The sequence below is a fragment of the Bos grunniens genome, chromosome 3 (genome assembly GCF_055505025.1).
Source record: "Bos grunniens cultivar Pamir isolate PY7600 chromosome 3, Bosgru_T2T1.0, whole genome shotgun sequence".
NCBI classification, from domain to species: domain Eukaryota; kingdom Metazoa; phylum Chordata; class Mammalia; order Artiodactyla; family Bovidae; genus Bos; species Bos grunniens.
In genome coordinates this window covers 98,638,336-98,665,220 of record NC_141167.1, presented here as the reverse complement: position 1 = coordinate 98,665,220, position 26,885 = coordinate 98,638,336, and the positions used below count along the sequence as shown (strand labels likewise).

Below are 26,885 nucleotides of genomic sequence, written 5' to 3'. Positions count from 1 at the left end.
CAGACCATCACTATCCGAGGGCCTGCCTGTCTGTCTTTCCTCAAACTCAGTTTCTATGTCACTGAACACAATGTTTATGTTCACTTTGGATCATCATGATCCCTGACCTATGACCTTGAACTTAACCATGCTCTGTTTTTGGAATACAACCACAGGTCAATGGCATGAGGAAAACTCAAAGAGATGGATCAAACTGTGTGCCACGAACACTGCTCTGGAAGCCTGGTCTGTTCAGTACGTGGGTGAACTGGATGGACACAGAACAAGAGCACGAGGCTGTCACATCTTTCCTAAACAGACAGGCACCCCATGTACTCAGTGGCTCAGTGGTAAAGAATCAGCCTGCAGTACAGGAGACACAGGAGATGCAAGTTCGATCCCTGGGTCAGGAAGATCCCCTGGAAGAGGGCATGGCAACCCACTCCAGTATTCTTGCCTGGAGAATCCCCATAAACAGAGCAGCCTGATGGGCTACCATCCTGGGATCACAAAGAGTCAGACAAGAATGAAGTGACTGAGCTCAAGCACACCATGTTTTCAAGGATGTACACGTGAACTCTCTTAGTCACTTTGACAGCTTGGAAAGAGCTCTTGTGAGGCTATAATGAAATACATAAGTGAAAGTATGAAATGTGGTGTTTAGTAACATTTAAAAAAAATCAAATAGAACAACCCAGACCCAGAGGAAGAATTTAGAAAGTAGGGATGTCGAATTTAAGTTTATTCTGAAGCCAACATGCTGCCCAGTAAAGAGAAGACATTGACATAACAATGGGATGCAGCAAAAGAATACTGAGATGGGACAGAAAATATTTTTAAAACTTATTTAACCACTTAATATTGTACTCTGATTTTTATCCTACAGTTTTTAGGACACAGACTAAACTGGAGAAGACCCAGAGAAGAAATTCATGACAGTTTACAAGTTTGATGTCCTTCACTTGTGAAAAGCCTTAAGATCTGTTTAAAGAGAAGATGAGGTGATATGGTTTTTCCGGTAGTCATGTATGCATGTGAGAGTTGGACTATGAAGAAAGCGAGTGTCAAAGAATTAATACTTTTGAACTGTGGTGTTGGAGAAGACTCTTGAGAGTGCCCTGGAATACAAGCAGATCCAACCAGTCCATCCTAAAGGAAATCAATCCTGAATATTCATTGGGAGGACTGATGCTGGGGCTGAAACTCCAATACTTTGGCCACCTGATGCAAAGAACTGACTCATTGGAAAAGACCCTGATGCTGGGAAAGATTGAAGGTGGGAGGAGAAGGGGACGTCAGAGGATGAGATGGTGAATGGCATCACCAACTCAATGGATGTGAATTTGAGTGAACTCCAGGAGTTGGTGATGGACAGGGAGGCCTGGTGTGCTGCAGTCCATGGAGCTGCAAATAGTCGCACATGACTGAGCGACTGAAATGAACTGAACTGAACTGAGGTGACTTTATGACAGCCCGACAGAAATTAAGACCTGCTGGCAAAGTATTTCTCCCATGAATATTTTTATACACAGAAGAATGAACAATGAGAACTCAGCTTCAATAATTTTTGTTAGGAGATAGATCAGTGGTATCTGGACATGTGCAGTGAACATCAGAGTGACTGCTGAGGGCTTGGGTGCTATCAGTGGTGATGTTCACAAAGGGTCATGGCCTAGGCACCTGGAAGGCAGGGGCCCCCAAGATTCCATGAACCCCTCCCCCTACCAGTTCTGTTATGGCAACTCCAGACGGTTGCCTAGCACGCTGGGTCCCCCTCCTTCACTGCTGTCTGAGTCTGAGCCCCACACAGCACCTTTGGCTCTGAGCTCTGGCATCTTCAACTTCTCTTTGTGGTTGAGAACCCTCTAGTTGTTCCCAACAGTAAGTCAGGAATTCCAGTTTTTGTCATCCCTCAGTGCTGATTAAACCTATGTGATTTTGCTCGTCTTTAATCCCCCATATATTGGGTGTCTCCTCCCCACCCTTGGCTTCTACCCCTTCTACCACATGTCACCATGGCTGTGTGTCTTCCCTCTTTATCGGATCTGAGGGCAGAACGTACCCTCACGGAAATCAACCAGGAGCTTCGGTTGCAGCTGGCAAAGTACAAGCAGGACTTCAGGGACCTCACAGAGAAATTCCTCATATCCCAAGCTACTTCTTACTCCCTGGCCAACCAGCTGCAGAAATACAGTAAGTCTTCGAGGTCATGATCACCAAAGCAATGAACGATCACTGTCTTCCCTCTAAGACACTGTAAGTCTCCAGGATTGGTCTCCTTTTCCCTTTGTCCTTCTGAGTTCCATTCTGACCACAATCCAGGAAAGGTAGTAGTGGCTCTTTTGCCTTCAGTTTCCTGAGGCTGGGAAAACTGAGGCACAAGGACTGGAGGCCTTTTCCAAGTTTGCAGTGATGTGTAGGGTGAGATTAGAGTTAAAATCCCAGACAGTGATTCCTGGTGCAGGCACAGGAGTGCCTGTGTCTCTCAGGAGCAAGCTAAGCTGTGTGGACTGGAATCTTTTCTGTTCTGTATCGGATCCTGCATGCCTCTTGGCTGAACCTCTGGGACTAATGAACTCCATCAGATCGAGGTTCCCTGAGGTTCCATTGGCAAAGCCCTGTGCCAGTTACCCTGGGGTAACGTGTGGTTAGACCCTGTAAGAAGGAGGGGATAGGATTTAAAGGAGCTTAAGGATGAGTCTGCTTCTCATTGAAACCATGGTTTCTGTGATGCCATCAAGACAGAGACTCCCTGGTGAGAAGGAAGCTGTGCTTTCTGAGTGTGCAGGTTCTCCTTCCTGAGTCCAAGAAAGCCATATGACTCTGTGGCAAGATTGAAGGTGTTTCTGGTGAAATCAGACAATCTGCCCTTTCCTCCCTCTCCCAACTTGAGCTGGGGAATCTTTGGTGATACAGGTTGACCAGGCGTCCAGGGGAACCTGAGTCTGTGCTATAAGATGTGTGACCAACATGAAGATGATGGTAAGTGGGGGAGATCACCAGCCCCAGTAAAAACCCAGGCAGAATGTGAGGAGCCCTTTGCACTCACAGGCAGCCTGGCAATTGGAATCATTTTTGCGTGTTCAGTAAGCGCGGCCCGGCGTAAGGACGGAAGTCAAGACCAGGGTACATGCACAACAAGGGCATGAGAGGAATCTTGACAACGTGTGTGTGTGTCACTTTCCTACAGTCATTTTCAATGAAGCGATGAGGGAGTCAATGACAAATGACAGACACAGAGACAAGTAAGGGGTAAAGCCTCCTATTTAAGAAAGTGAAAGGATGAGCTTTGGGGAAAGGAAAAACTAAGTTTTATTTGCACCGCTCCTTATGATAGTAACAAAATTCTAGGAAAGAAACTGTGAGGCTGGTGAAGAAGAAATGTCTCACCAGGACCCTGGTGTGGAAGTCACCAGAGCACAGTGGAAAGATGTGGACTCCGGGCCAGGCTTCCTGGGCTCACCTCCCTCCTGGGAACCTTCCTGTGTCTCTGTTTCCTCCTGTGTCTGTGTGGTGCTGTAGTAGTAAGTATTGTTTGAGTTGTAGCGAGTGCTGAGTAAATCTGACAAAGCCCTGACAGTCGTGCCCGGCTCAGTGTAAATACACTTAGTTCATAGCTCTACTGTTCCTAATAACACAGACTTTCTCAGTGTTTGGCGTATCTCTTTAGGTCCTTATGGATTCATGTATTCTATTTCACACAAGTGTGTCCAGGTGAGTTTTATACCTTAAGACACTTGTTCATTCCTGAATCCCAGCATGAGGGAACCAGCGGTCCTATAGTCCTAGGGGCCTTCCTGACCTCACAGCAATCGCCACCCCAGGCCCTGCTCAGGGTCTCACCTAAGAGGCTGCAGGTCTTGGTTCAGTGGCCAGGATTCAGGGTCCATCTCAGGGGATGTGAATTCTGACTTTGTCAAAAGGCAGTTCATCCTGTCTGTGCCTAGGAGCTTCTCTTTCCTCACCTCTACAATGGGGACTAACCTCGGTTCAGACGCTGAGGAATCAGATGTGGAAACCTCTCCGTAGAGACTGGAGAAGGCGTTACATCCAGCACTGAGGTGGCCCGTCCTCCTCCCTTGAAGGCAGTGACCACAGCAGCAAGGCCAGCTTTCCCTGAGGCAGTGTCTCTCTTTCCTCAGAGTGTGAAGCATGTAAGGACATCGTTGAATCCGTGCTGGGGGAGAAGCTGCTGTTTGAGGTGCGGAGGCCAGCAGAGAAGCTGGCAGAGAAGCCACCGCTTGATGAAAGGCTGAGGTAAGGAGGGCAGGGATGATCACGGCGAGCACAGGGCACAATATTATAAAATAAGTGGAGAACACCAGTTGGTGAACCATGGATTCTAGTTGTATTCAGGAAGTAATTCACTTTGCTTTTACATAAACTACTGACTTGAATCTCATTGTGAATTCACTACATCCAAGTGAACCGGGGGCACTCGGCTCATTCACAGTGTTGTGCAATCAATACCTTATTTGCCTTTAAACTGCACCCCCTCCTGACTGACCACATCCTGGAATCCTTCCTTGAGTCTGTCGTTCCTACGTTCTTTCCAATTCACACCAGCTTCACGTGCCCACACTCTATATCTGGCTGTGTGCCATTCACTGGACAGTACTTTGTGTTGCCACATTAAAAATACAGAAAATACTCTGTGTATTCTTTGATGAAAATGGGCATGACCGAGTGGCTGAGTGAGAAACCAAAGAGACATCTTCATGGTGCAGGTTTCGGAAGACGTTGATGAGCATTCAGTAGTGTCTGACTCTTTATGATCCCATGGACTTAGCCCACCAGGCTCCTCTGTCCATAAAGTTTCCAGGCAAGAATACTGGGATGGGTTGCCATTTCCTTCTCCAGGGAATGTTCCCGACTCAGGGATCAAAGCTGCCTCTCTTGTGTTTCCTGAATTGTCAGTCAGATTCTTTACCAGATGAGCCACCAGGAAAGACATTAGGTTATTTTTACAGAAGCACAAGATGAATGAAATGTCACGAAATCTTACAGGAGTACTTTCTAATACAGAAGAAACCTTTGTTTACCTTCTTTCTCTTTGACACAGGCAAGTCATCAGATACAGGGTAGGAAATGGCAACCCACTCCAGTATTCTTGCCAGGATAACCCAATGGGCTGAGGAGACTGGTGCACTATAGTCCATGGGGTCGCAAGAGCCGGACACGACTGAGTGACTGAGCCAGTCATCAGATATGTGCCAGAATTCTGTTTCGAGGTCTCCTTGGGGATGTTCTCACAGAAATCCCTAACCGTCTTTCATCTAAGTCTTTGCCTTTTACACTTGCATCTTCTGTTCCACCTAGGACGTGTGCCACACTAATTCAAAGTCAGGCAAGAGAGCTGACCCAGTTACGGCAGACACTACGGGATGGGAAAGATGACTCTGTCCTGCTCAAGCAGCACCTCGAGGACCTCCTCACCCGCAATGACCCGGACAGCCACCAGGGGCAGGGCTTCCGAGAGAGCCTGTCTGAGGGGTACCAGCTGGCCAAGCGCCTTGCCTGCAAGCTCAGCCCAGGTGAGGGGGCCACAGACCCTGATAGCACTGATCCTCTCCTAGGTCCCCAGTTGATAAGGTGAACACCTCCACTAGGAATGTTTATCAGATTTCCTGTTTCGTGTCCTATTTGGGGCTATGTAGGAGCAGGATTGTCTAAGAGGACAGAGGAGAAATGCACAGGGTGGAGGTCATCGTGTCCCAATGGTCTGCTTCCTTCCTGATGGACCATGGCCACTGGGGCAGGAGGCAACATCCAGCCAGCATTAAAGCACAGAAAGGAGGAGGTGACAAGAGGCAGCTTGTTAGAGTCAATAGCGCCCTAGACAAAGCTTGAAGTTCCCAGGTTCCAGGCTGAGTGCTGTGTTCATAACTATGTGAGAATGATTACTTTTCCTTATGTTAGTAACTGTTCACATCTGTAAAATGGATGAAATGATCTGTTGATGGTAGCTATAGTGATGAAATTTTGGAATATTTACAAATACACTGCAGAAAAAAGAAAGCCCTTCACTTTGTGGTGCTGGATAAGGTACTTGATGGAGTTGGACTGGCATTGGGAAAATAGTTTAGACTGGAGCACTCACTTTCCCTAGAGAGACTTTTCCAGATAACATGCAAAAGCCACCTTGAAGAGCCAGGATGTTCCCAGACGGATGGATGTGGGACATTGTTGTTCTCCTTAGAGAAAGGAGGGCATCTTGTGAGACCTGAGAAGGTTTATAGAGCCTGTGTCTTTGGCAGAATTCGTGGCAGGATGGATGACACATTTGTAGAAGTAGAAATGGAAGGTGGGCAATGTGACGTGATATAAGGAAGAAAAGACAATTTAAATGTTTGCCCAATTTCAAGCAGAGGGTGTCCTGAGGATGATCTACCAGTTTAGAAACAGACTGCCTGATGGACCAGAAATCCATGCTTGGGCAGTTGTTTAAAGACAATGCATTAACACTTCCATAGAGTACTAACTCATACATAGATATTTATGACTCTGTGACCATATGAGTCCCTGTGATTGTAGTGGGTGAGGTGACTAGAAGCTGACTGGACACTACTGATTTTGTTTGCAGAAATGTATGAAGATGAAGACGATGAACAAGCACAAGAAAAACTAACCCCCAGGTAACAATTAACTATCAGTTCAGTTCAGTCACTCAGTCATGCCCGACTCTTTGTGACCCCATGGACTACAGCACACCAGGCCACCCTGCCCATCACCAACTCCTGGAGTTTACTCAAACTCATGTCCATTGAGTTGGTGATGCTATCCAGCCATCTCATCCTCTGTCGTCCCTTTCTCCTCCCTCCTTCAGTCTTTTGTAGCGTCAGAGTCTTTTCAAATGAGTCAGCTCTTCACATCAGGTGGCCAAAGTATTGGAGTTTCAGCTTCAACATCAGTCTTTCCAATGACTATTCAGGACTGATTTCCTTTGGGATGGATTGATTGGATCTCCTTGCAGACCAAGGGACTCTCAAGAGTCTTCTCCAACACCACAGTTCAAAAGCATCAGTTCTTTGGTGCTCAGCTCTCTTTATAGTGCAACTCTCACATCCATACATAACTACTGGAAAACCATAGCCTTGACTACATGGAACTTTGTTGGCAAAGCAATGTCTCTCGCTTTTCAATATGTTGTCTGTGGTCGTAACTTTTCTTCCAAGGAGTAAGTGTCTTTTAATTTCATGGCTGCAGTCACCATCTGCAATGATTTTGGAGCCCAGAAAAATAAGTCTGCCACTGGTTGCGCTGTCTCTCGATCTATTTGCCATGAAGTGATGGGACCAGATGCCATGGTCTTAGTTTTCTGAATGTTGACCTTTAGCCAACTTTTTCACTCTCCTCTTTCACTTTCTTCAAGAGGCACTTCAGTTCTTCTTCACTTTCTGCCACAAGGGTGGTGTCATCTGCATATCTGAGGTTATTGATATTTCTCCTGGCAATCTTGATTCCAGCTTGTGCTTCATCCAGCCCAGCGTTTCTCATGATGTACACTGCATGTAAGTTAAAGAAGCAGGGTGACAATATACAGCCTTGACCTACTACTTTTCCTATTTGGAACTAGTCCATTCCATATCCAGTTCTCTAACTATTACTTCCTGACTTGCATACAGACTTTTCAAGAGGCAAGTCCGGTGGTCTGGTATTCCCATCTCTTTCAATATTTTCCACAGTTTGTGGTGATGCACACAAAGTCTTTGGCATAGTCAATAAAGCAGAAATAGATGTTTTTCTGGAACACTCTTCCTTTTTCCATGATCCAGCAGATGTTTGCAATTTGACCCCTGGTTCCTCTGCTTTTTCCAAATCCAGCTTGAACATCAGGAAGTTCACAGTTCATGTATAGCTGCAGCCTGGCTTGGAGAATTTTGAGCATTTCTTTACTAGCGTGTGAGATGAGTGCAATTGTGGAGTAGTTTGAGAATTCTTTGGCATTGCCTATCTTTGGGATTGGAATGAAAACTGAACTTTTCCAGTCCTGTGGCCACTGCTGAGTTTTCCAAAATGTTGGAATATTGAGTGCAGCACTTTCACCGCATTATCTTTTAGGATTTGAAAGAGCTCACCTGGAATTCCATCACCTCCACCAGCTTTGTTTATAGTGATGCTTCCTAAGGCCCACTTGACTTCACATTCCAGGATGTCTGGCTCTAGGTGAGTGATCACACCATCGTGGTTATCTGGATTGTGAAACTCTTTTGTATAGTTCTTCTGTGTATTCTTGCCACCTGTTCTTAATATCTTCTGCTCTGTGAGGTCCATACAATTTCCGTCCTTTATTGAGCCCATCTTTGCATGAAATATTCCCTTGGTATCTCTCATTTTCTTGAAGAGATCTCTAGTCTTTCCCATTCTATTGTTTTCCTCTGTTTCTTTGCATGGATCACTGAGGAAGGCTTTCTTATCTCTCCTTGCTATTCTTTGGAACTCTGCATTCAAATGGGAATATCTTTCCTTTTCTCCTTTGCATTTCCCTTCTCTTCTTTTCACAGTGATTTGTAATGCCTCCTCAGACAGCCATTTTGGTTTTTTGCATTTGTTTTTCTTGGGGATGGTGTTGATCCCTGTCTCCTGTGCAATGTCACAAACCTCTGTCCATAGTTCATCAGGCAGTCTATCAGATCTAGTCCCTTAAATCTATTTTTCACCTCCACTGTATAATCATAAGGGATTTGATTTAGGTCATACCTGAATGATCAAGTGGTTTTCCCTACTTGCTTCAATTTAAGTCTGAACTTGGCAATAAGGAGTTCATGATCTGAGCCACAGTCAACTTCCGGTCTTTTTCTTGCTGACTGTATAGAACATCTCCACCTTTGGCTGCAAAGAATATATTCAATCTGATTTTGGTTTGACCATCTGGTGATGTCCATGTGTAGAGTCTTCTCTTGTGTTGTTAGAAGAGGGTGTTTGTTATGACCAGTGCGTTCTCTTGGAAAAATTCTATTAGCCTTTGCCCTGCTTCATTCTGTACTCCAAGGCCAAATTTGCCTATTACGCCAGATGTTTCTTGACTTCCTACTTTTGCATTCCAGTCCCCTATAATGAAAAGGACATCTTTTATGGGTGTTAGTTCTAGAAGGTCTTGTAGGTCTTCCTAAAATTTTTCAACTCAGCTTCTTCAGTATTACTGGCCGGGGCATAGACTTGGATTCTGGGATATTGAATGCCTTGGAAATGAACAGAGATCATTCTTTCATTTTTGAGACTGCATCCAAGTACTGCATTTCGGACTCTTTTGGTAACTATCATGGCTATTCCGTTTCTTCTAAAGGATTCTTGCCCACAGTAGTAGATATAATAGTCATCTGAGTTAAATTCACCTATTGCAGTCCATTTTAGGTCGCTGACTCCTAAAATGTGGTTCACTCTTGCCACCTCCTGTTGGACCACTTCCAATTTGCCTTGAAACACAAACCTAACATTCCAGGTTCCTATGCAATATTGTTCTTTACAGCATCAGACCTTGCTTCCCATCACCAGTACATCCACAACTGGGTATTGTTTTTGCTTTGAATCCGTCTCTGCATTCTTTCTGGAGTTATTTGTCCACTGATCTCCAGGAGCATATTGGGCACCTACCCACCTGGGGAGTTCATCTTTCAGTGTCCTATCTTTTTGCCTTTTCATTCTGTTCATGGGGTTCTCAAGGCAAGAATACTGAAGTGGCTTGCTATTCCCTTCTGCAGTGGACCACATTTTGTGAGAACTCTCACCATGACCCTACACGGCATGGCTCACAGTGAAAGCTGTGAGCTTTCACAATGAAAGCTCACAGGCTTTCACTGAGTTAGACAAGGCTGTGGACCATGTGATTAGATTGGGTAGTTTTCTGTGATTGTGGTTTTCCATCTGTCTATCAGGAGCTGGTAATGCGTAGGGAAAATATGGACAGGGTCACAAAAGATCAATAAGTACCTCAAGAGAGTCACATGCTGGAAGTGCTTATGGTGTAATTGACTTCACTCAACCCACATGGAAATGTCCCTGTAACTTGGTTGTCTGCTGTCTCTGTGCTACTTGTATGTGTGACCCAAGGCGAATGCAGCACCCTTAGGATTTCATATACACACAGAGAGCGTCTGTTCTCTTCTAAAGCAAGTCCAAGTGAGATAAATATTTGTACACAGTTGTCTTAGATCCTTGGAAGGAAGGTAACTAGCAACAGAATTAGTAAAGAAGCAACTAGAAAAATTAAACACCAGGACAACTGTCCAAAAAAAAAAAAAAAAAAATTGGTAGTCTGTGACAATAGTAAGTGAAAGAGGCCTTGGAGGACTTTCAGTTCCTAAAGTGAAGGTAGAACATCTCAGAGAGTCTATAAGCTTTAATATCTGCATTCACTTCACTGTGAATACTCAGTTGCTCAGTTGTTTCTGAATCTCTGTGACATCCACGGAGTGGAGCATGCCAGGCTCCTCTGTCCATTGCATTTTCCCATAGAGAATACTGGATGGAGATTGCCATTTCCTTCTCCAAGGGATCTTCCTGATCCAGGGTTCAATGCCACATCTCTGCATTGTCAGGCAGATTCTTTACCACTGAGCCACCGGGGAAGCCCTTATTCACTTGGCTACTTCATCTTAAATTCAACATGGCTTAGGACCCGGGGGAAGCACTTGGTGTGGAAGTTCATTTGTGCTTCCTGTTCCTGAAAGGACCACCCTGGGATGGTTGAGTCTCCTTCCTCATCAGAGGTTTGTGGCCGGTATGTAGGGTACCTGCTTGTCCCCCTCACCCATCCCCAGACAGACACACTCTGCTTCATATAAGAGAGGACAGTTCCTTCTCTCTTTAAGGGGCCTGCTCCTTTCCTCTCTGTGACCACTCCCCATGCCTCCTGTCAAAACCAGCCAGAATGGCTTGGGGTCAGATCTTCTTCATTGAATTTTCTGTCATTCCTTTCGCATCTGACACAGCATGGAGCTGCAGGAGGTTGAAAAGAGGGAAGTGCCTGAAGAATCCAAGGATGAATGTGGTTTGATGCCTTCAAGTCTCCAAGGAAGTTCTGACAGCCACCAGCCTTACAGTGATGACAAATTTAAATTTAATGAACTGGAAGTAGACCTTGGTCAGGATGGAGCCTGTGGTTGCTCTCATGCTAAAGAAGATGAAATTCCAACCAAAATCTCAGGTAGCCCCCATATTATTTCCCCTCACAAGCTCTGTAGACCAAAGAAGGTCGTCTCTGAGGACAGGTTGCATAGACACATCTCAGTTGAAACCAGGAAAAAGGGTCTATTCTGGAACACAGACATCAGGAGGGTCAGGGAGCTTGCATTCTTCCTTTTGCTCCAGGCTTGTCTGTCATGCTGACCCCAGTGTCAGGCATTTGACCCAGATCACTTGTGACAACTCTCAACCACCTCAGCTGGAAATCCACAGGAGGGGTCTGTCAGAACTAGTTTGGAGCCAGTGTGTTGTTCCCTGCAGTGATCTAATTTTTGTACATGTTCCTGGCCTCTCCAGAAATGATGACAGACCTGCCTCTTTATAAGGAGAGGGGATTTCCAGGTTTTGTTTTACTGCTCTCAGCCCCAGTCTCCCTTTTCTCGATGTTGGCAGGTCTTAGCTAAGATGTCATCTGACACCAAGACAGAGACAACTGTACCACTGCCTTGCTTGGATGTTTCCATGAAGCAAGGCTGGGCTCTGGCAGTTTCTCCAGTTTCAAATGCCATGGTTTTTGTGTAGCACCAAAGATTCCTTTTGATTTGAGGGTTCATACAATTCACTGGGCTTCCCTGCTGGCTCAGATGGGAAAGAATCTGCCCGCAGTGCGGGAGACCCAGGTTCAATCCCTGCATCATGAAGATCCTCTGGAGACGAGAATGGCAGCCACTCTAGTATTCTTGTGTGGAGAATTCCATGGACAGAGGAGCCTGGTGGGCTGTAGTCCATGCGGTCACAAAGAGACGGACACTACTGAGTGGCTAACGCTTTCACAATTCCCCTGTCACTCTAGTCTCAAGTATAAATTCCTCTAAACCATCAACAACCACATAATCTGATGGGACTAAGCAGTACTATAGAAACAATCCAGAAAATAACTCAGCTCATTTTCTAGCATCTCTGTGGAAAATACATTTTTAAGTGCTTATACAGACTCAGAACAAAGGATGTTGGGAGAGATACCAAATCAAGCAGCAAATTTCCTCAATGGGTCTGGACGCAGTCCAGTCTAATTCTCATAAGACTTAAGTGTCCTAGAATATCTTTGCTAAAGAATTATGTTCTTACAATGAGAATATTAATGTCCTTGTTGTATATGTGTTTACTGAGTAGATATGTGTGAGGTCTGATTTGCTTATTATGACCTGCTTTCTCTGAATTTCCTACTAGACAATGAAAATGATCACAAGCAAGGGAGTGGACAAGAGCTCACATTGCCCAGGTAATTTGAAGATCTGTGGGCTGTGAATGTCAGTGGTGACCGCAGGAGACCTCAGATCCAGAGAAAAGTAGAAAGTTCTCTGTGTAACTCTTTCATCTATTCATTCAACTGCAATTATCTCGTTCACAGGGTTGTCATTTATGTTTCTCAAGTTTGTGCATTTCAGTTTTTTAATCCTTCAAGTTTACCAATTGACAGTGAGCTTACCCAGGTGGAATAACTAAACCTGGGAGTTCCCGTGCTCATGAGTTTTCTCCTGAGTGGTTAAAGGAGGGGGAGATCCTATGGGTCTTACACTGGTTTGGCATCAGTATGTTGGTAAATCCTGGATTTCAAGGGAAGAAAATATAATGGTATTCACATTAGAATAAAATATTGAAAAAATAGTTCTTAAAGGCAGAATGTCTAGTCTATAACTCCTTTTTCTCCAACTTGGAAAAACTGATTTTGAAGCTGTATTTGTTCAAATAAAACTTTTAATTGTATGGGATAGTGTCCAAACTCAAACAAATCTTTAACTTCTTAAAAGCTGTGTTCACTTGGACACAGGATATCCAGATCAACACAATGTGTGCAGAAAAGTCTGAACCACTGTCCCGGTCCTCTGTGAGTGCTGGGGGTCAGGACGTCAGCGTGCAGGGAAAATCCGTCTCCTCCTTCAACCTCTGGTTGTGTGCCCAGTGCCCAGAGTACCTGCTGGCTCTCTCCCACCCCATGGCAGCCACCCTCCACTCCACATCAGGAGGAGTTACTTCCCTCCTTAAGGGGACTGCGCTTTTGCTTTCTGTGACCACTCCCAATGCCTGTCATCAAAACCAGCCAGATAGCGTGGGGTCGAATCCTCTTAACCTTCTGTCATCCCTTCTCCATCTGGCACAGCGTGGACTTGCAGGATGATGAGGAGAAGGTGGTGTTCCAGCAATCCCAGGATGAGTGTGTTTCAGTACCTTCAACTCTGCGGGAAGGTTCTGCCTGCAACCAGCCTTCCAGTGATGGGGAATTTGCATTTGATGAAGAGAATGTGGCGTCTGCCGTGGATGGAGCCTGTGGCTGCTCTCAAGCTGAAGAGGATGAAATTCCAACTGGTCTCCCAGGTAGTCTTCAATGTGTCTGCTAGTCTACTCTGGGAGAATTATCCCCTTTGATAGACCCTGGGCTTACATACTGAAGCCTGATTTGAACCAGACTCTACATCTGCATTTAAAATAAGACATTCTATGAACGAACTTTTCTAAGTTTCCTGTCATAGTGGTCCCTGTGGTAAACCACTCTGCCCAAGGCGGTCCTGCCAGACGCACGTGTACCTCGGCAGTCGTGGCACAGGAGGTGCCTCTCAGGCTTCCTAATTTTGAATGAACCTCTTATCTCACGTGAAATGCTCTAATTTTCATTTCTGGGTAACGTCCCTGAGTTCCTACACCTGTCCAAGGCTGTTGGCAGTCTTGTTTATACCTTTGGAGATCTCACTACTTTGGTTCACTTCTATCAACCCATGGTCTCTCTCTTTTCCTTTGACTTACCTTGTTCGAAGTCTTCTGAAACCAGAAGGTAAGCCACACTGTCTTCTTTGGGTATGTTTCTCTGAGGTAAGGCAGGGCTGGAACTTCCAACCTGATGAATGGCCGCTGTTTGCAGCTTTGAGATTCATTTGACTTGATGGTGTGTGGGTTCCACTCCCATTATATCTCAGTGTGTAATCACTTATCCCATTAATAAACAACATTTCAGATGAAAAAAGCCTGAGTGTTATAGCAGGCTGAGGATGTAGCTAAGTTGTTCCCCAGGAACTGTGGGGAAAAGGATGTATTTAGCTGTTTGCACAGACTCAGGACCAGGATACTCTGCCAATGGCATATCATATCAAGGACATTCGTCCAATGGCTCAAGAAGGAAACCCAGTGCCTTCTTATGAGGCTCTTTAGGGCCTCCTGTATTATTTCTGTCTCAATAGCCTGTTACCACATTGTGAAGACAGGCACAGGATTGGGTTTTTGAAAAGTATTTGCCTGATATAACTCTTCTGTTAATTTATTTGCAGAAAACCAGAATGATCACGATGACCTGAAAGGCCCAGAGGTGGTTGCCCCAAGGTAAGTTTGCATATCTGTGGGCTCCTATACAGTGATGACATCTGCAGACCTCTGATCCAGGGAAAAACAAAGTGCTGAATATATTGTGAATATACAAAGTGCTGAATATATATATATATTTTGCCCACCACTATTATCCTATTTCATAATGTTCTCTGCTTTCACTGTGGTACTTCTATTGTTTCCCATTTCTTATTTACTTGTCAAGTTTAAATCCCAAGTCCGTTGACCCAGGTGAACTAAGTCAGAGTGCTGTTTTTGCACTCAATTTTTATATCAGGTGTGGTTTACAGAGTGAGATGCATATCTGCTTTCTGTTTGGTGTTAGCATGCTGGCATGCGTGCCATAGTGATGTCAATGCAATGTGAATGGAAGTGTGAGAGCCAGTGTTCTCTGTCCCTGTATGTGAGGCGTGACTGTACCATCAGAGGGAATTCAGTCTGTTCATCAGCCTGTTATTTGGCCAGAGCACTGAGCACCTGCTGCTCTTTCTCTCTTCTGCCCTGTAAAATGTCGCTGTGTCTCACGCACATAACAGAGTTTTCTCTCTCTAATGGATCAGACCCTTGACGTGTTTCACCACTCAAACATTCCATCAAATCCAGATAGGATTCTACAGTTTCTCCTCAGTCTTGGCTTAATCTTTTGCCCTCCCTCCCCCACCACGTTCAGCAGACCGCTGCCACAGATGAGAGAGAATGGTGTCCCACAGGACTCTCTGGATGCATACTATCTGACTTACTCGGTTCTTCCTGACCTGTCAGACTCCTTCTGGCCTTATAGGAGCAATGCCATCTTCTCACCTGAGGACGTGGATGTCTCTTATGCCCGGGATGTAACCAGTGAGTATTTTCTTGTGATAGACCTCCACCTGGATGCCCAGGTAGACTCTGTATTCTTTGTACTCCTTGCCTCTGGGGTGCTGAGATTTGTCATCCCTGTTGGAAGCTCTGTAGACGTGATTTGAATCAGACTCTGTGGTAGAGTTTTAAGTACAGACATCAGGTGGGTCTGGGAGCTGTGCTGTCTTCTTCATTCAGGTGAAGCCTATGGGTCAGGCCCCAAGTTAGATCATGGACCCACGGCTGGTGCAACACACTGACTCACTTGTATGTGTGCAGGGGTCCGGAGATGACTGTATTTTTCCTGATTCCTATGCAATGTCTCCACTTGCCCACAATGCTCCCACTTCCATACCCAGTTGTCCCTTGAACTTCCGTGCCTTTCAGAGGTGCTCACAGCCGTAGTTATTTGTTGCTTCCCTGGTGTCACTGCTGTCATCCCCAGGGTTTGTCTCCTCTAAATTGCTCGTTTAGCAATAGCAAGCCAATCATCTGGACCCCAGAATGCAAAGAACCTCCCATCACCTTGCTTGTATGTTTCCATGAAGCAAGGCAGAGCCCTGGCATTTTCCCACCCCATGAATGACTGCAGGTTCCGTGTAACAACTAGGATTCATGTGATTCGAGGTTTTCTTCATTCCACTCATCATTCTGCTAAGGCAGTCAGCATATGATGAGAAAAGCCTGAGTATTACAGTATTCTGCCAGAATGCAGGTGGGCTATTCCCCAGACTCCGTGGGGAAGATGAATCTTTAACTTTTTACTCAGTCTTGGAAGAGAATTCTGTGGTGAGGATATACCAGGGCATGGAGATCTTGCCTGATGGCACAGGAAAGCAAACCAAGGAGAGTCTGAGATCCAACTTGAGGCATCTGGAATATCCTTCTTAAATAGCCTATCATCTCACTGCTGATATTGTTGTCCCTGTGGCAGTATTGGACACTGGATTATTAATTTTCACAGTGAGATCTGCTTAGTGTTTCTTGACTTCTCTGAATTTATCCTTAGAAAATCTCGCTGAACTTGAGGATGAGGAAGATCAAGACACCATCTCTTCTAGGTAACTATGGAGAAACACGGGGCTAACATCAGTGGTGACATCTGGTCATCTCACATGCAGGGGAATCGGAAAGTGCTGAACATGCCTATTTCGTCCATTCAGACAACCACAAGTTGTCCCTGTAACAAGGTTGTCTGTTTTCACCCTTTATGAATCCCTCTCAATTATAGTAACTCGCAGTCAGTTGAAGCAGGGCTACTGATCAGCCACAGGATTTCTTGTACTCCTCTGTTTGCTCCTTTTTATTAAAACCAGCATGCAATACTTAGCTGCCTCTGTCACTCTGGGTTACGACCTTGGCAGGTATTTCATGGCAAAGAAAGTAACTAGGAAAAAAAGTCATGTCACATTGCATATTTGAAAAATTGGTCTTGCAAATGCAAGATTTCTAGGAGTCTATTATGCTGCCAGAGCTGGTATTCCCTTGTATGCAGCATGTAAATTTCAACAAAACTTATGTTGTATTTGAAGTCTCCTTGATGTTCTAAGGACGTGTGTGACACGACTATGTGTCCTGGGGTGGCTCATCTCCTTCCTTCTGAACTCATTTCTTCTCTGTGCTCAGAGCATCTCATGCTCACTCTCCCTCACTCTCTCTCTTTCCCTTTGCAAGCGCCCTCAGGCCCCAGATGGGAGTTGTAGGGGGTGGGGATTGTTATACCTCCCTCTAAGGGGACTCCCATTTGTGTTTTGCAACCTATCCCTTAACCCTCCCATCAAAACCAGCTATGGCTCCAGGTTGACTAATCCCTCTTGTTTAACCATCTGCTCTCCCAACCCCACAACTCTCAGTGTGGAGCAGCTGGTGGTAGAAGAGAATGAAGTCCAGCCGGACTCACTGGATGAATGTTATCTGGCTGCTTCTGTTGGCCATCATCTGGCAGGCTCCTGTCATCCTTATAGAAGTGCCTCCTTCCCAACACAGAGAAGAGAAGTTTTCTTGGCTCTAGATGTAAACGGTGAGTACTCCCAGGCAGGTTCTTAGGCTCAGGTTGATTAGAACTATGTTCTCAGTTTTAATTTTTAGAAGGCATCACGAGCCTTTGCATTCTTCTTGCCCCAGACTGCCCTCTGTCACCTGAACTCATCTCATCAGCACAGCCTTGTGGTAGCAAATCAGACCAGAGAGGGCAAGTGGAGGGATAAGGGCAGAATCTCAGCTACCACTGTCTCACCTGCAGGAATTTGTATAACAGAGCTCTTTTTATCAAGATAAGAATCCTTATAGTCATGAAATTTTGTTGCTAATTTTATTTCTTGAATAGTTTCTGGCAAGCTCTCTGGCTTTGCATTCATGATTGCAGTCTGCTCCATATTTGTAATGCATGTTATATTGTTCCCCACTCCAGATTCTTACCCCTGGGCTGCCTACCTCCCTCTGAAGCATTTAGATACGTGATTGTGAACATCAAATCTGCCGATACCCTGTAATTTCCATGAAGCCAAATATCTGTCTCTGTTGTTCCATCCTCTAGAAACTCCCGTGTGTTTCATCCTTTGTGCAGCAAAAAGGAGTCTTCCATGTGTGGGTTATAGTTTCAATGTTTTACACAATCTCAGCGGTATAATCTCACAGAAACTATCCATAAGCTGTGTATATGATAGGGCTATTGACCTAACTTATGAGCCAGGTCTCCTTGGGTAGCAGTTCATAGGGTGTGGAAATTAAAACCTAGTATGAAATCCTTTTGGGCTATTTTTTTTTTTTTTTTACTTTTTCTTTAGGAGATGCATTTTTATTGTTAGGACTTTGACTCATAAGATCATCTTGATAAACGAGGAGAAACTCCATTATGTATCAGACTATATCTGACTTCTTTAAAAATGATATTGGGCATATACATGCTGTCCGTCAGTCAGTTGGTGCCTTTTCACATTGGAAGCAGTTTCTTTCTTATTTCCCATTCTTCCCTGAGGAGCAGAGAAGCAAAGGTTTTCTCAGGATCACAGTAGTTCACAAACCAGAAAGGGAACACACGGTTATTGTGTGCCTGTTGTCTGCCAGCCTCCTTACTAAGCGAGCTCCAAGTGCACCACAACCCCTTCAGCCTCCCAGGTACCCTCTCAGGGAGCTGTGGTGTCTCATGGTGGAGCCAAGGGCACTGAGGCTCAGCGAGGTGCCTTCACTTGCCCCGGCTTCCTGGCCACTGGCAGGTGGGACACTGATCTCTCCTGGGCCTGACTCCCTGGCTCTGGCTGTGTCCTCTCCTCTTAGCAGTTGGACCATCAGTGACTAAGAGAGGATGTTGCTCACCTTTTCCTCTTTGCCCTGAACCAAATCATTTGCAACTATCTTAATCTTCAACAGAAGTTGCCAGAGGGTTGCAGAGAACCCTGTGGTCCCTCACGCAGATCTGCCAGCTCCCAAACCCTCTGTGCACTCTGTCCCAGGACCAGAGCCAGTGGCTTCTGCAGCCCCTTCAGGTGGAGCCACAGCTCCTCAGGGCTCTCTGGAGAATCAGCCAGGATGAGAGTCCACGCCTCTCCCCACCTCCTGCCCCCAGGTCACCTGCTGTCATGACGGGTCCAGGTAGACTTTGAATTTGGCTGTGCTGAAGCCATTAAAAAACTGTGGAGCTCTATCTCAGAAGCACTGACAGCCGGGTGTGGGTTCCTGTGAAGAGGATGAGTGAGGCTCAGCCATGTGTCTCAGATGTGTGTTTGGGATGTGTGTGATATGGCCCAGGCCTGGAAGTCCATTGTTCACGATGGGCCAGGAAAGGCCACATCCCCACAGATGGATTGAGATGAGTGAATAGAATATCTAATCTATGCAGGGATCCATCCTGTGTCTTGATTCTCATGATAACCCGAGGACAGTGTGGATAGCTATTATGCAGCCATGTGGGTACAAGTCATCAGCTCTACCCCGTCCTCTCTGAACAAGGAGAAACCTGCAGAAACAACAAAACACTTGATTTTTAAATTACAAGTTGATCTTCTATGGAGGCTTTTTCCCACACTAACAATAATGGGCAGTATTATTGATGTTTGATAAAATGTTTGGTTATTTTATATTCTGTCAATGCAGAGAATATTCAAAGCATAGCTTTAATAAAACCCCATTCTCAAGAAAAGACAAATAAAATTAGATGATGAAATTACACAATGACAATTAAAAACAATCCTAGACATTGATTCAAAATAACATTGGAGAATAAGAGGATATGTAGTTTTGACAGTTCTTTCAACCACCAAACATTGTACAAGGATTTGCCCTTCAGCCCAAATGAATTATCATAAAATCTGATTAAGTGTCCTAAAATATGATGATTAGTGATTAATGAACTTTGCCTAGTGGAAATATGAAGGGCACACCAGACTGAGAGAAGTGCTTCTAGAAAAAGCCCTGGAAGCTCACAGAGGCTCCTGGTACAGGCCTGGGGTCAGAAGGGGGCCAGCCTGAGTCCTGGGAGGATTTGCAGTGGGAGTTGTGGGAAGTGATGTTGCAGAAGAAAGAGGGACTAGAAGACAGGAGCACTGGAAAGGCGGGTGAGGAGGTTAGATTTGTGTAGCAGGGAAGGGAGGACGAATTTCCGTAAACTGAGGAGCATGTGATGAACCAGGATTGGGGGGTGATAAGACAGGTGAGCTTTGAGAGTGTGGAGAGGACTGAATCAGAGAAAGCAGTTAGAAGGAGGTTGGATGAATCTTTGATGAGAGTCAGACACAGATGCTCTCTGGAAGACTAAGAGATAACAGGCACATGAGAGACAGTTACAGAAACACACCTTGTGAGGGTGTGGATGCATAAGCAGGTGAGAGGAGAGCCCCCTGCAGTGTAGAGCAGCCCTGGGGGCTGTGACCTCACATGAGCCTGACCTGGACCGGATGAGGGTACTTCACGTCTTTGATTAGCCCACGTTCTGAGGATATGTACTCATTTCACAGGAGAAACATAAGCAGATTTCATTAGCAGCACTGTCCAGGCACCAGTGGAGGGACGTGTATTGAAGGAGTATACGTATATTATCTCTCTAAAGAGACACATTCCTTTGAACTGTATCCTGAAAAACTGGGATATATTTGATCCCCAGGGCTTAAAGGAAACACACCTGGTCTCCCTATGTGATGCTGCATGGCCACGGTATCCATTGGAGGAGGGTGAACTGTGGCCAGTTGGAGGGTCTGTTAAGTATAATACTGTTCTACAATTAGACCAGTTCTGTAAGGAACAAGGGAAATGGGTAGAAGCAATGGCAACCCACTCCAGTACTCTTTCCTGGAAAATCCCATGGACGGAGGAGCCTGGTAGGCTGCTGTCCATGGGGTCGCTAAGAGTCGGGCATAATGAGCGACTTCACTTTCATTTTTCACTTTCATGCACTGGAGAAGGAAATGGCAACCCACTCCAGTGTTCTTGCCTGGAGAATCCCAGGGACAGAGGAGCCTACTGGGCTGCCGTCTATGGGGTCGCATAGAGTCAGACACGACTGAAGCGACTTAGCATAGCATCAAAGAGACACAACGGTGTTCCCAACAGGGTCTCAGCCCTCTCCTCTACTAGTTCTAGTTGCTAATACCATCCATCCCCACTCTGCCCCATGTGGGAATAGAGTTTATTCTGTATATACAAGTACGGGTAAGTGGAAGGGTAGACAAAATTTTAAGCAAGGAAGTTCAAAAGGGTCTGGAATGTACTGTATTTTCTCAGCTCAACTTCTAGTGGTACCTGAAGCCTTCAGGCCAAATGTCTCTCCCTGTTCTTTTATTCCTGTGGGTATATATTAACAACTCTTTCTCCCCCATGCCTAGAGGCCTGTCTAGAACCTTCTCTCTAGGCTACAAGACTAAGGCTAATAACAGAACAAGAGGCTTGACCCCCTGTGTCACCCAAACCCTCTAGACTCAAGTGGGTGATTTCTCATTTCAAAAAATTGCAGCCTAGCCCCTGCCTTCTCAGCACCCCAGTCACAGCCATAAATATGGCATCTTCTTCACACTGACGTCTGCCTTTGCTGTCTGGGGTATTGGGTGGTTTCACTCATGGGCTGGGACAGCAGAAATGGGAGTCTGGGAGGGCTTAGCAAGGAAAAGCTTCCACTGGTCCTACTGAACCCTCTTTTACTTTCAGGGGACACCTGGGAGGACTGTCACCGGGGACCTGTGAGTTTCCCAGGGTCAGAGGTGCCAACTTCACAGGCACAGCTTCAGGAAAGCACCCACGTGACTGACTGTCTGCAGGGGCAGCTGGACCAGCATTTCGACTGTGGTGACAGCAAAGCCGTGCTTGGTCTTTCTTCCACCAACTGGGGCTTTACCTCCAACCCTGATTCTGGAAACCAAGGACCACTCTTTCTAGGTAAGAAAGAAAAGGGGATTAGGAAGCTCTGGTCCATGTGCTGGTCGTCACAAAGCTGTGGATGGAGGAGGCAGTGGGCCTCTCCCATGCCCGCTGTCGGCCCAGTTGAAACCTCTGACGCTCTAACAGCGTCAGGTGATCAAGAGCCTGGGACTTAGGACCAGCTCAGCCTCAGGCCCTGGTTCTGAAAATTCTTGCTTGTTTAACTGAGCCAAGTTATTTATCTTCCTAGGTCTTTGCCTCTCTGTCCCTCATCTGAACTCTTGAAAAATTCTATCTCCTTTGCATATTGTTGGGAATCTTAAACAATATAATGTCCAGGGCATCTGATTCGCTAAAATTTGTTTGATAACCACTATGAATATACAATATCTAAGAATTGTGTCTTTCTGGTGCTTTAACACTTATAAAACGATTGCACAATCATTGTTTCCTCTACAGTAGCATGAGCTTTATAATCTCCACTTTCTCTACACCCCATCTTCCCTTGCTTTCTGAGAAAGGTAGCCTGGCCAATATTTTCCTCTCCTTTCAACATCCGTCATCAAGGCAATTTACTCCTGTTGGGTGCGCTCAGTAACAGTGTATTAGCAACATTCAACAGGAGTGTAAACATTGGCCCTGCAACTCAGTCCCATGTTTGCTTTTCATATCCAGTTTCTTTTCCTTATTTTTCCCTCATTTTAAAATAAAGGGCTACCCTCATTCTTGAAGTGCACCCATCAGTCTCTTTTATGACACTCCATTTAATTCATTCTTTCCACTCATCTCCATGTCCGTCTCCTAGTTTTCCTCTCCTCTGGGTCCACCTCTGTTCAAATTTCCTTAAAAGAGCTTCCAGACCCTCACATCCATTTCATCTGGGACGTATTCATCCTTACCCTGCATCGCTCTCCACATCCTCCACTGGAGCCTGGCGCTACCTGGCGCTCATCCCTCAGGCTGTGGCCTCATCTGAGGAATGAGGAGAGACCCACGTCCTCAGGTGAAGCTGAGATGAGAAGGAGCCCCCTTGTGGCAGCATGGAGAGTCTCAAGGGAAGTGCTCAGGGAGGGCAGGGATGCAGAGCCTGACAAGAGCCACTAGGTCTCATGGTGTTTGTTGTCTTCTCTTCCCTCTCGTCTCTCCTTGTGCTTGGCCTCCCACATTCCCAGCCAGGACTGAACCCCACTGGCTCAGTCACTGTTTCCTGCTCACCTTCCATGGAGACCTGAGCAGGAATCCAGGCTTCACAGCAGATTTTGAAGCCAAGGGTAGTTTTAATGCCCTTTACTTTCACACCCCTTCACACTGTGACTCCCACCCGCCCCCCGCCATATCTCCTAGTTCCTGTCACCAAACAGAGTTTCTTTCTCATTCTTCTTATTTTTCTATTTTCTTTTCCAAAGTCAACTCATCAGGAAGCCAACAGAATGATCCATTCAATAGCTCGAATCCTTCATTCATTTATTCCATCACAAACACACTCACTTGTGAGGTTTCTTCCATTTTATCATATTGTCTATGCCTTATTTAAATGATGTATAATATCATATGTAGTGTGTTTACATTATATGAAGTGTATATTGATGCACATTTAAAAGTTTTCCAATTTAGACTTCCCCACTTCTTTTCTCTCATGAGGTTTTCCTTCAGCTTTGACTTTGCTTCATCTCTTCCCTCCAACAGTACAAACTGCATCCTGTACGTGTTTCTTGCCTCTGTCTTTTCTACCTAGGAATTTTTTGTTGTCATCCATTTCATTTTTCTTGCTCATTTATGGCATTTGGAAAGATGTTTGCCCTGTGGCACACTTAACAATACTGGGTAGTATAAGGAAAGTCAGCAAAAAAGAAAACACAAAAATGTCTCCATGTCTTCACCTACCCATGGGCTTTCAGATGGCCTTTCATGTTCCTGCACACTTTCTGTACCTGATGTCCTTCTTGGGTGGAGGAGTGAGTCTTTGTAAATCATGAATAACAATGGATCCTGTTGGCTGTGGTTTTATCTTCAGAGCTGGGTGCTTCCATCAGCATGAAGAAGCCTCCCAAGCTGCAAGGTGAGGGCTCCACAGCAAGCACACACGAGCATCCAGTCTGCAACAGGATTAAGGGCTTAAGTGTCCTGAAACAGAAGAGCATCAGAAGAAAACTGCTGTTTGGCAAGTGGAGACTAGCCTGCAGATTCCCTGGCCTTCAAGCATAGGGTACAGAGGTAATCCCATGCACTTCTTCCTTATGCTCTTGATCTGTTATGGCTCAATCTCCCACTAATTTTTCTCTTCCTCGTTTGTTCACTCATCAGCTGACACTACCTCTGTGTGGTCTTTCCTCTCTTTTGGGGGCTGCCACCCTGCAGGGCCCTTCCATCTCAGTGTCCTGTTTCCACTCTGACCTCTACTGTTTCCCCACTGCTACCGTCCTCACATTCCCTCTGACCTTTCGTATTAGCCACAAGGAAGCCCAGATCCATGGTCCTCCTCATCAGAATAGCAGCATTTAAGCCTCGAAAACACTGGCCCTAAATCACACGCATTCTTGGTCTCTTCACCTTACTTTCCCCGCCCCTGCCTCCACGTCCACTGCCTCTTTCTTCCAGGATCACATCATAAGGAATCACTTGCATGTGAGTTGGCTTCTGGAGAAATGAACCTAGGACAGCCCTTAACCCTCAGCTTTTCCACCTGAATAAGAAACGCCAGAACTGAAGGGAAAAGCCTTGATTAGTAAAATAAAATAACAACCTGGGTCATAGGTGAGCATGCTGGACTGGCCCGGGTCATGATTCCCCTCAGCCTCGGATAGGCGGAACTTTGCTAACGTGCAGGGGGCTTCCAGGAACTCACTGGAGCTGGCATTCGGTGGAGGGCAGTAAATGGCTCCCTAAAGGGACATCGGGGAAAAGGAGATACAGAAGCCAGGTTTTCAAAATACATAGAGCATGAGATGGACAGGCATTCAGACCTCTCCAGTTTTACTCACATTATTCCTTCTCCATATTAGTAAAAGCCCAGAAAAATGAACTGAGTTGAAATCTGAGGCCAGGGAATGTAGGACAGCATTATACTGAATTAAATTTGGGCCACATTTATGAAGACCCAGGGAGCTACACAAGAATACAAGATAATCATTGCTTCAGACAATCCAATGGAGAAGGTCAATTATTTATATGCGAGTAACAGAGAAAGACCAAAAAATCTTTAGGGCCAGTGGAGAGACTGGTCCATATTGGACTAGAAGGAGGAAATAAAAAGAGTGGCGTGAAATAGTGTAGGTCTAGTGAGTAGTTCTAAATCATGCTATTGTAAAATGAGAACGGATTGAGTTTTGAGCTAATATGAATGCCTTAACTCAATCCATTGAAATTCTGATTTTAAAGTTCTGGGGATGAGGTTTGGATATCAGTATCTTTTAAAGCTCTGCTAATATGCATCAAGGATTAGAAGCACTGTGGGTCTGATAGGATATAAGTAACCAATATGGCAGTGGCCTATGAGTGGCTGCTTCCTAAAAAAGCTGAATATCAACAAGTAAGGGAATTTGCATTCTTCTCTCAACAGAACTATTTGTACAGCCTGGAGAATATAAAAGAGAAAAAAGGAGACGTAGATAGTTAAGTTAGATATATAATCTCTCTGTTTGGATTCAAATTTCTCACAATTTTCATAGTGCAAGATTAAAAAAAAAATACATAGAACCCAAAGTATAAAATTGACCCTCCCCTTGCCATAAGAATAAAATTTAGTATTTCCTTTTCTGCTGTTAAAATGCAACTTGCAGTTAGCTATTCACTAAACATGTTTCACAGACTACTAACTGGCTCAGAACAGCAGGTTCAACAAATTTTTTTTCATTGAATATATTCTTTATGCAAAAACCCCATAATGAATATTAGGCCTTATCCTGCTATAGTTATCCTTTTACATACCCTTCTATCAGTTCAGTTATGTTGCTCAGTTGTGTCCAAATCTTTGCGACCCCATGGACTGCAGCACGCCAGGCTTCTCTGTTCATCACCAACTCCCAGAGCTTGCTCACACTCATGTCCACTGAGTAGGTGATGCCATCCAACCATCTCATCCTCTGTCGTCCCCTTCTCCTCTTGCCTTCAATGTTTCCCAGCATCAGGGTCTTTTCTCAGGAGTCAGTTCTTCACATCAGGTGGCCAAAGTATTGAAGTTTCAGCTTCAGCATCAGTCCTTCCAATGAATATTCAGGACTGATTTCCTTTAGGATGGACTGGTTGGATCTCCTTGCACCCCAAGGGACTCAAGAGTCTTCTCTAACACCACAGTCCAAAAGCACCAATTCTTTGACACTAAGCTTTCTTTATGGTCCAACTCTCACATCCATACATGACTACTGGAAAAACCATAACTTTGACTAGATGGACCTTTGTTGGCAAGTCACGTCTCTGCTTTTTAATATGCTGTCTCAGTTTATCATAACTTTTCTTCCAAGGAGTAAGTGTCTTTTAATTTTATGGCTGCAGTCACCATCTGCAGTGATTTTGGAGCCCAAGAACATTAAATATCTCTCTGTTTCCATTGTTTCCTCATCTATTTGCCATGAAGCGATGGGACCGGATGCCATGATCTTCGTTTTTTTGAATGCATAGTTTTAAGCCACCCTTTTCACTCTTCTCTCACTTTCATCAAGAGGCTCTTTAGTTCCTCTTTGTTTTCTGCTCCAAGGGTGGTGTCATCTGCATATCTCAGGTTATTGATATTTCCCCTGGCAATCTTGATTCCAACTGTGCTTCATCCAGCCCAGCACTTCGCATGATGTACTCTGGATAAAAGTTAAATAATCAAGGTGAAAATATAAAGCCTTGACATATTCCTTTCTCAATTTGGAACCCGTCTGTGTTCCATGTCCAGTTCTAATGATGTTTCTTGACCTGCATACAGGTTTCTCAGGAGGCAGGTAAGGTGGTTTGGTATTCCCATCTCTTTAAGAATTTTCCATAGTTTGTTGTGATCCACACAGTCAAAGGCTTTGGCCTAGTCAAGAAAGCAGAAGTAGATGTTTTTCTATGTTTTTCTATACACTAGCATAAAATACTAGGAGAGACTCTTTCTTTGAGAAAAGTTTGAGAAAAAGGTGATGAAAATTTAGTATAACTAAACTGAATATTCTTTCACTTCAGAGTTTTATTTGTGTAGATGTCAAGGATATTCCTAGAAATGCCTTAAGGTAGATCCAGCATGAAATGAAATCACC

At 45.0% G+C, this 26,885-nt stretch overlaps 1 protein-coding gene across 1 annotated transcript; it reads left to right on the top strand.

Annotated features, from left to right (window-relative positions):
- The first annotated feature begins 1,749 nt into the window (after positions 1–1,749).
- On the top strand, positions 1,750–23,931 carry LOC147376211 (NBPF family member NBPF4-like). Its single transcript, XM_086392200.1, has 13 exons — positions 1,750–2,172; positions 4,122–4,236; positions 5,299–5,513; positions 6,563–6,614; positions 10,911–11,125; positions 12,334–12,385; positions 13,265–13,479; positions 14,424–14,475; positions 15,149–15,318; positions 16,328–16,379; positions 17,172–17,338; positions 21,454–21,681; positions 23,678–23,931. Exons 1-13 carry the CDS (start codon positions 1,995–1,997, stop codon positions 23,866–23,868), a joined length of 1,902 nt encoding a protein of 633 aa, XP_086248326.1. The 5' UTR covers positions 1,750–1,994; the 3' UTR covers positions 23,869–23,931.
- The last annotated feature ends 2,954 nt before the right edge of the window (positions 23,932–26,885 follow it).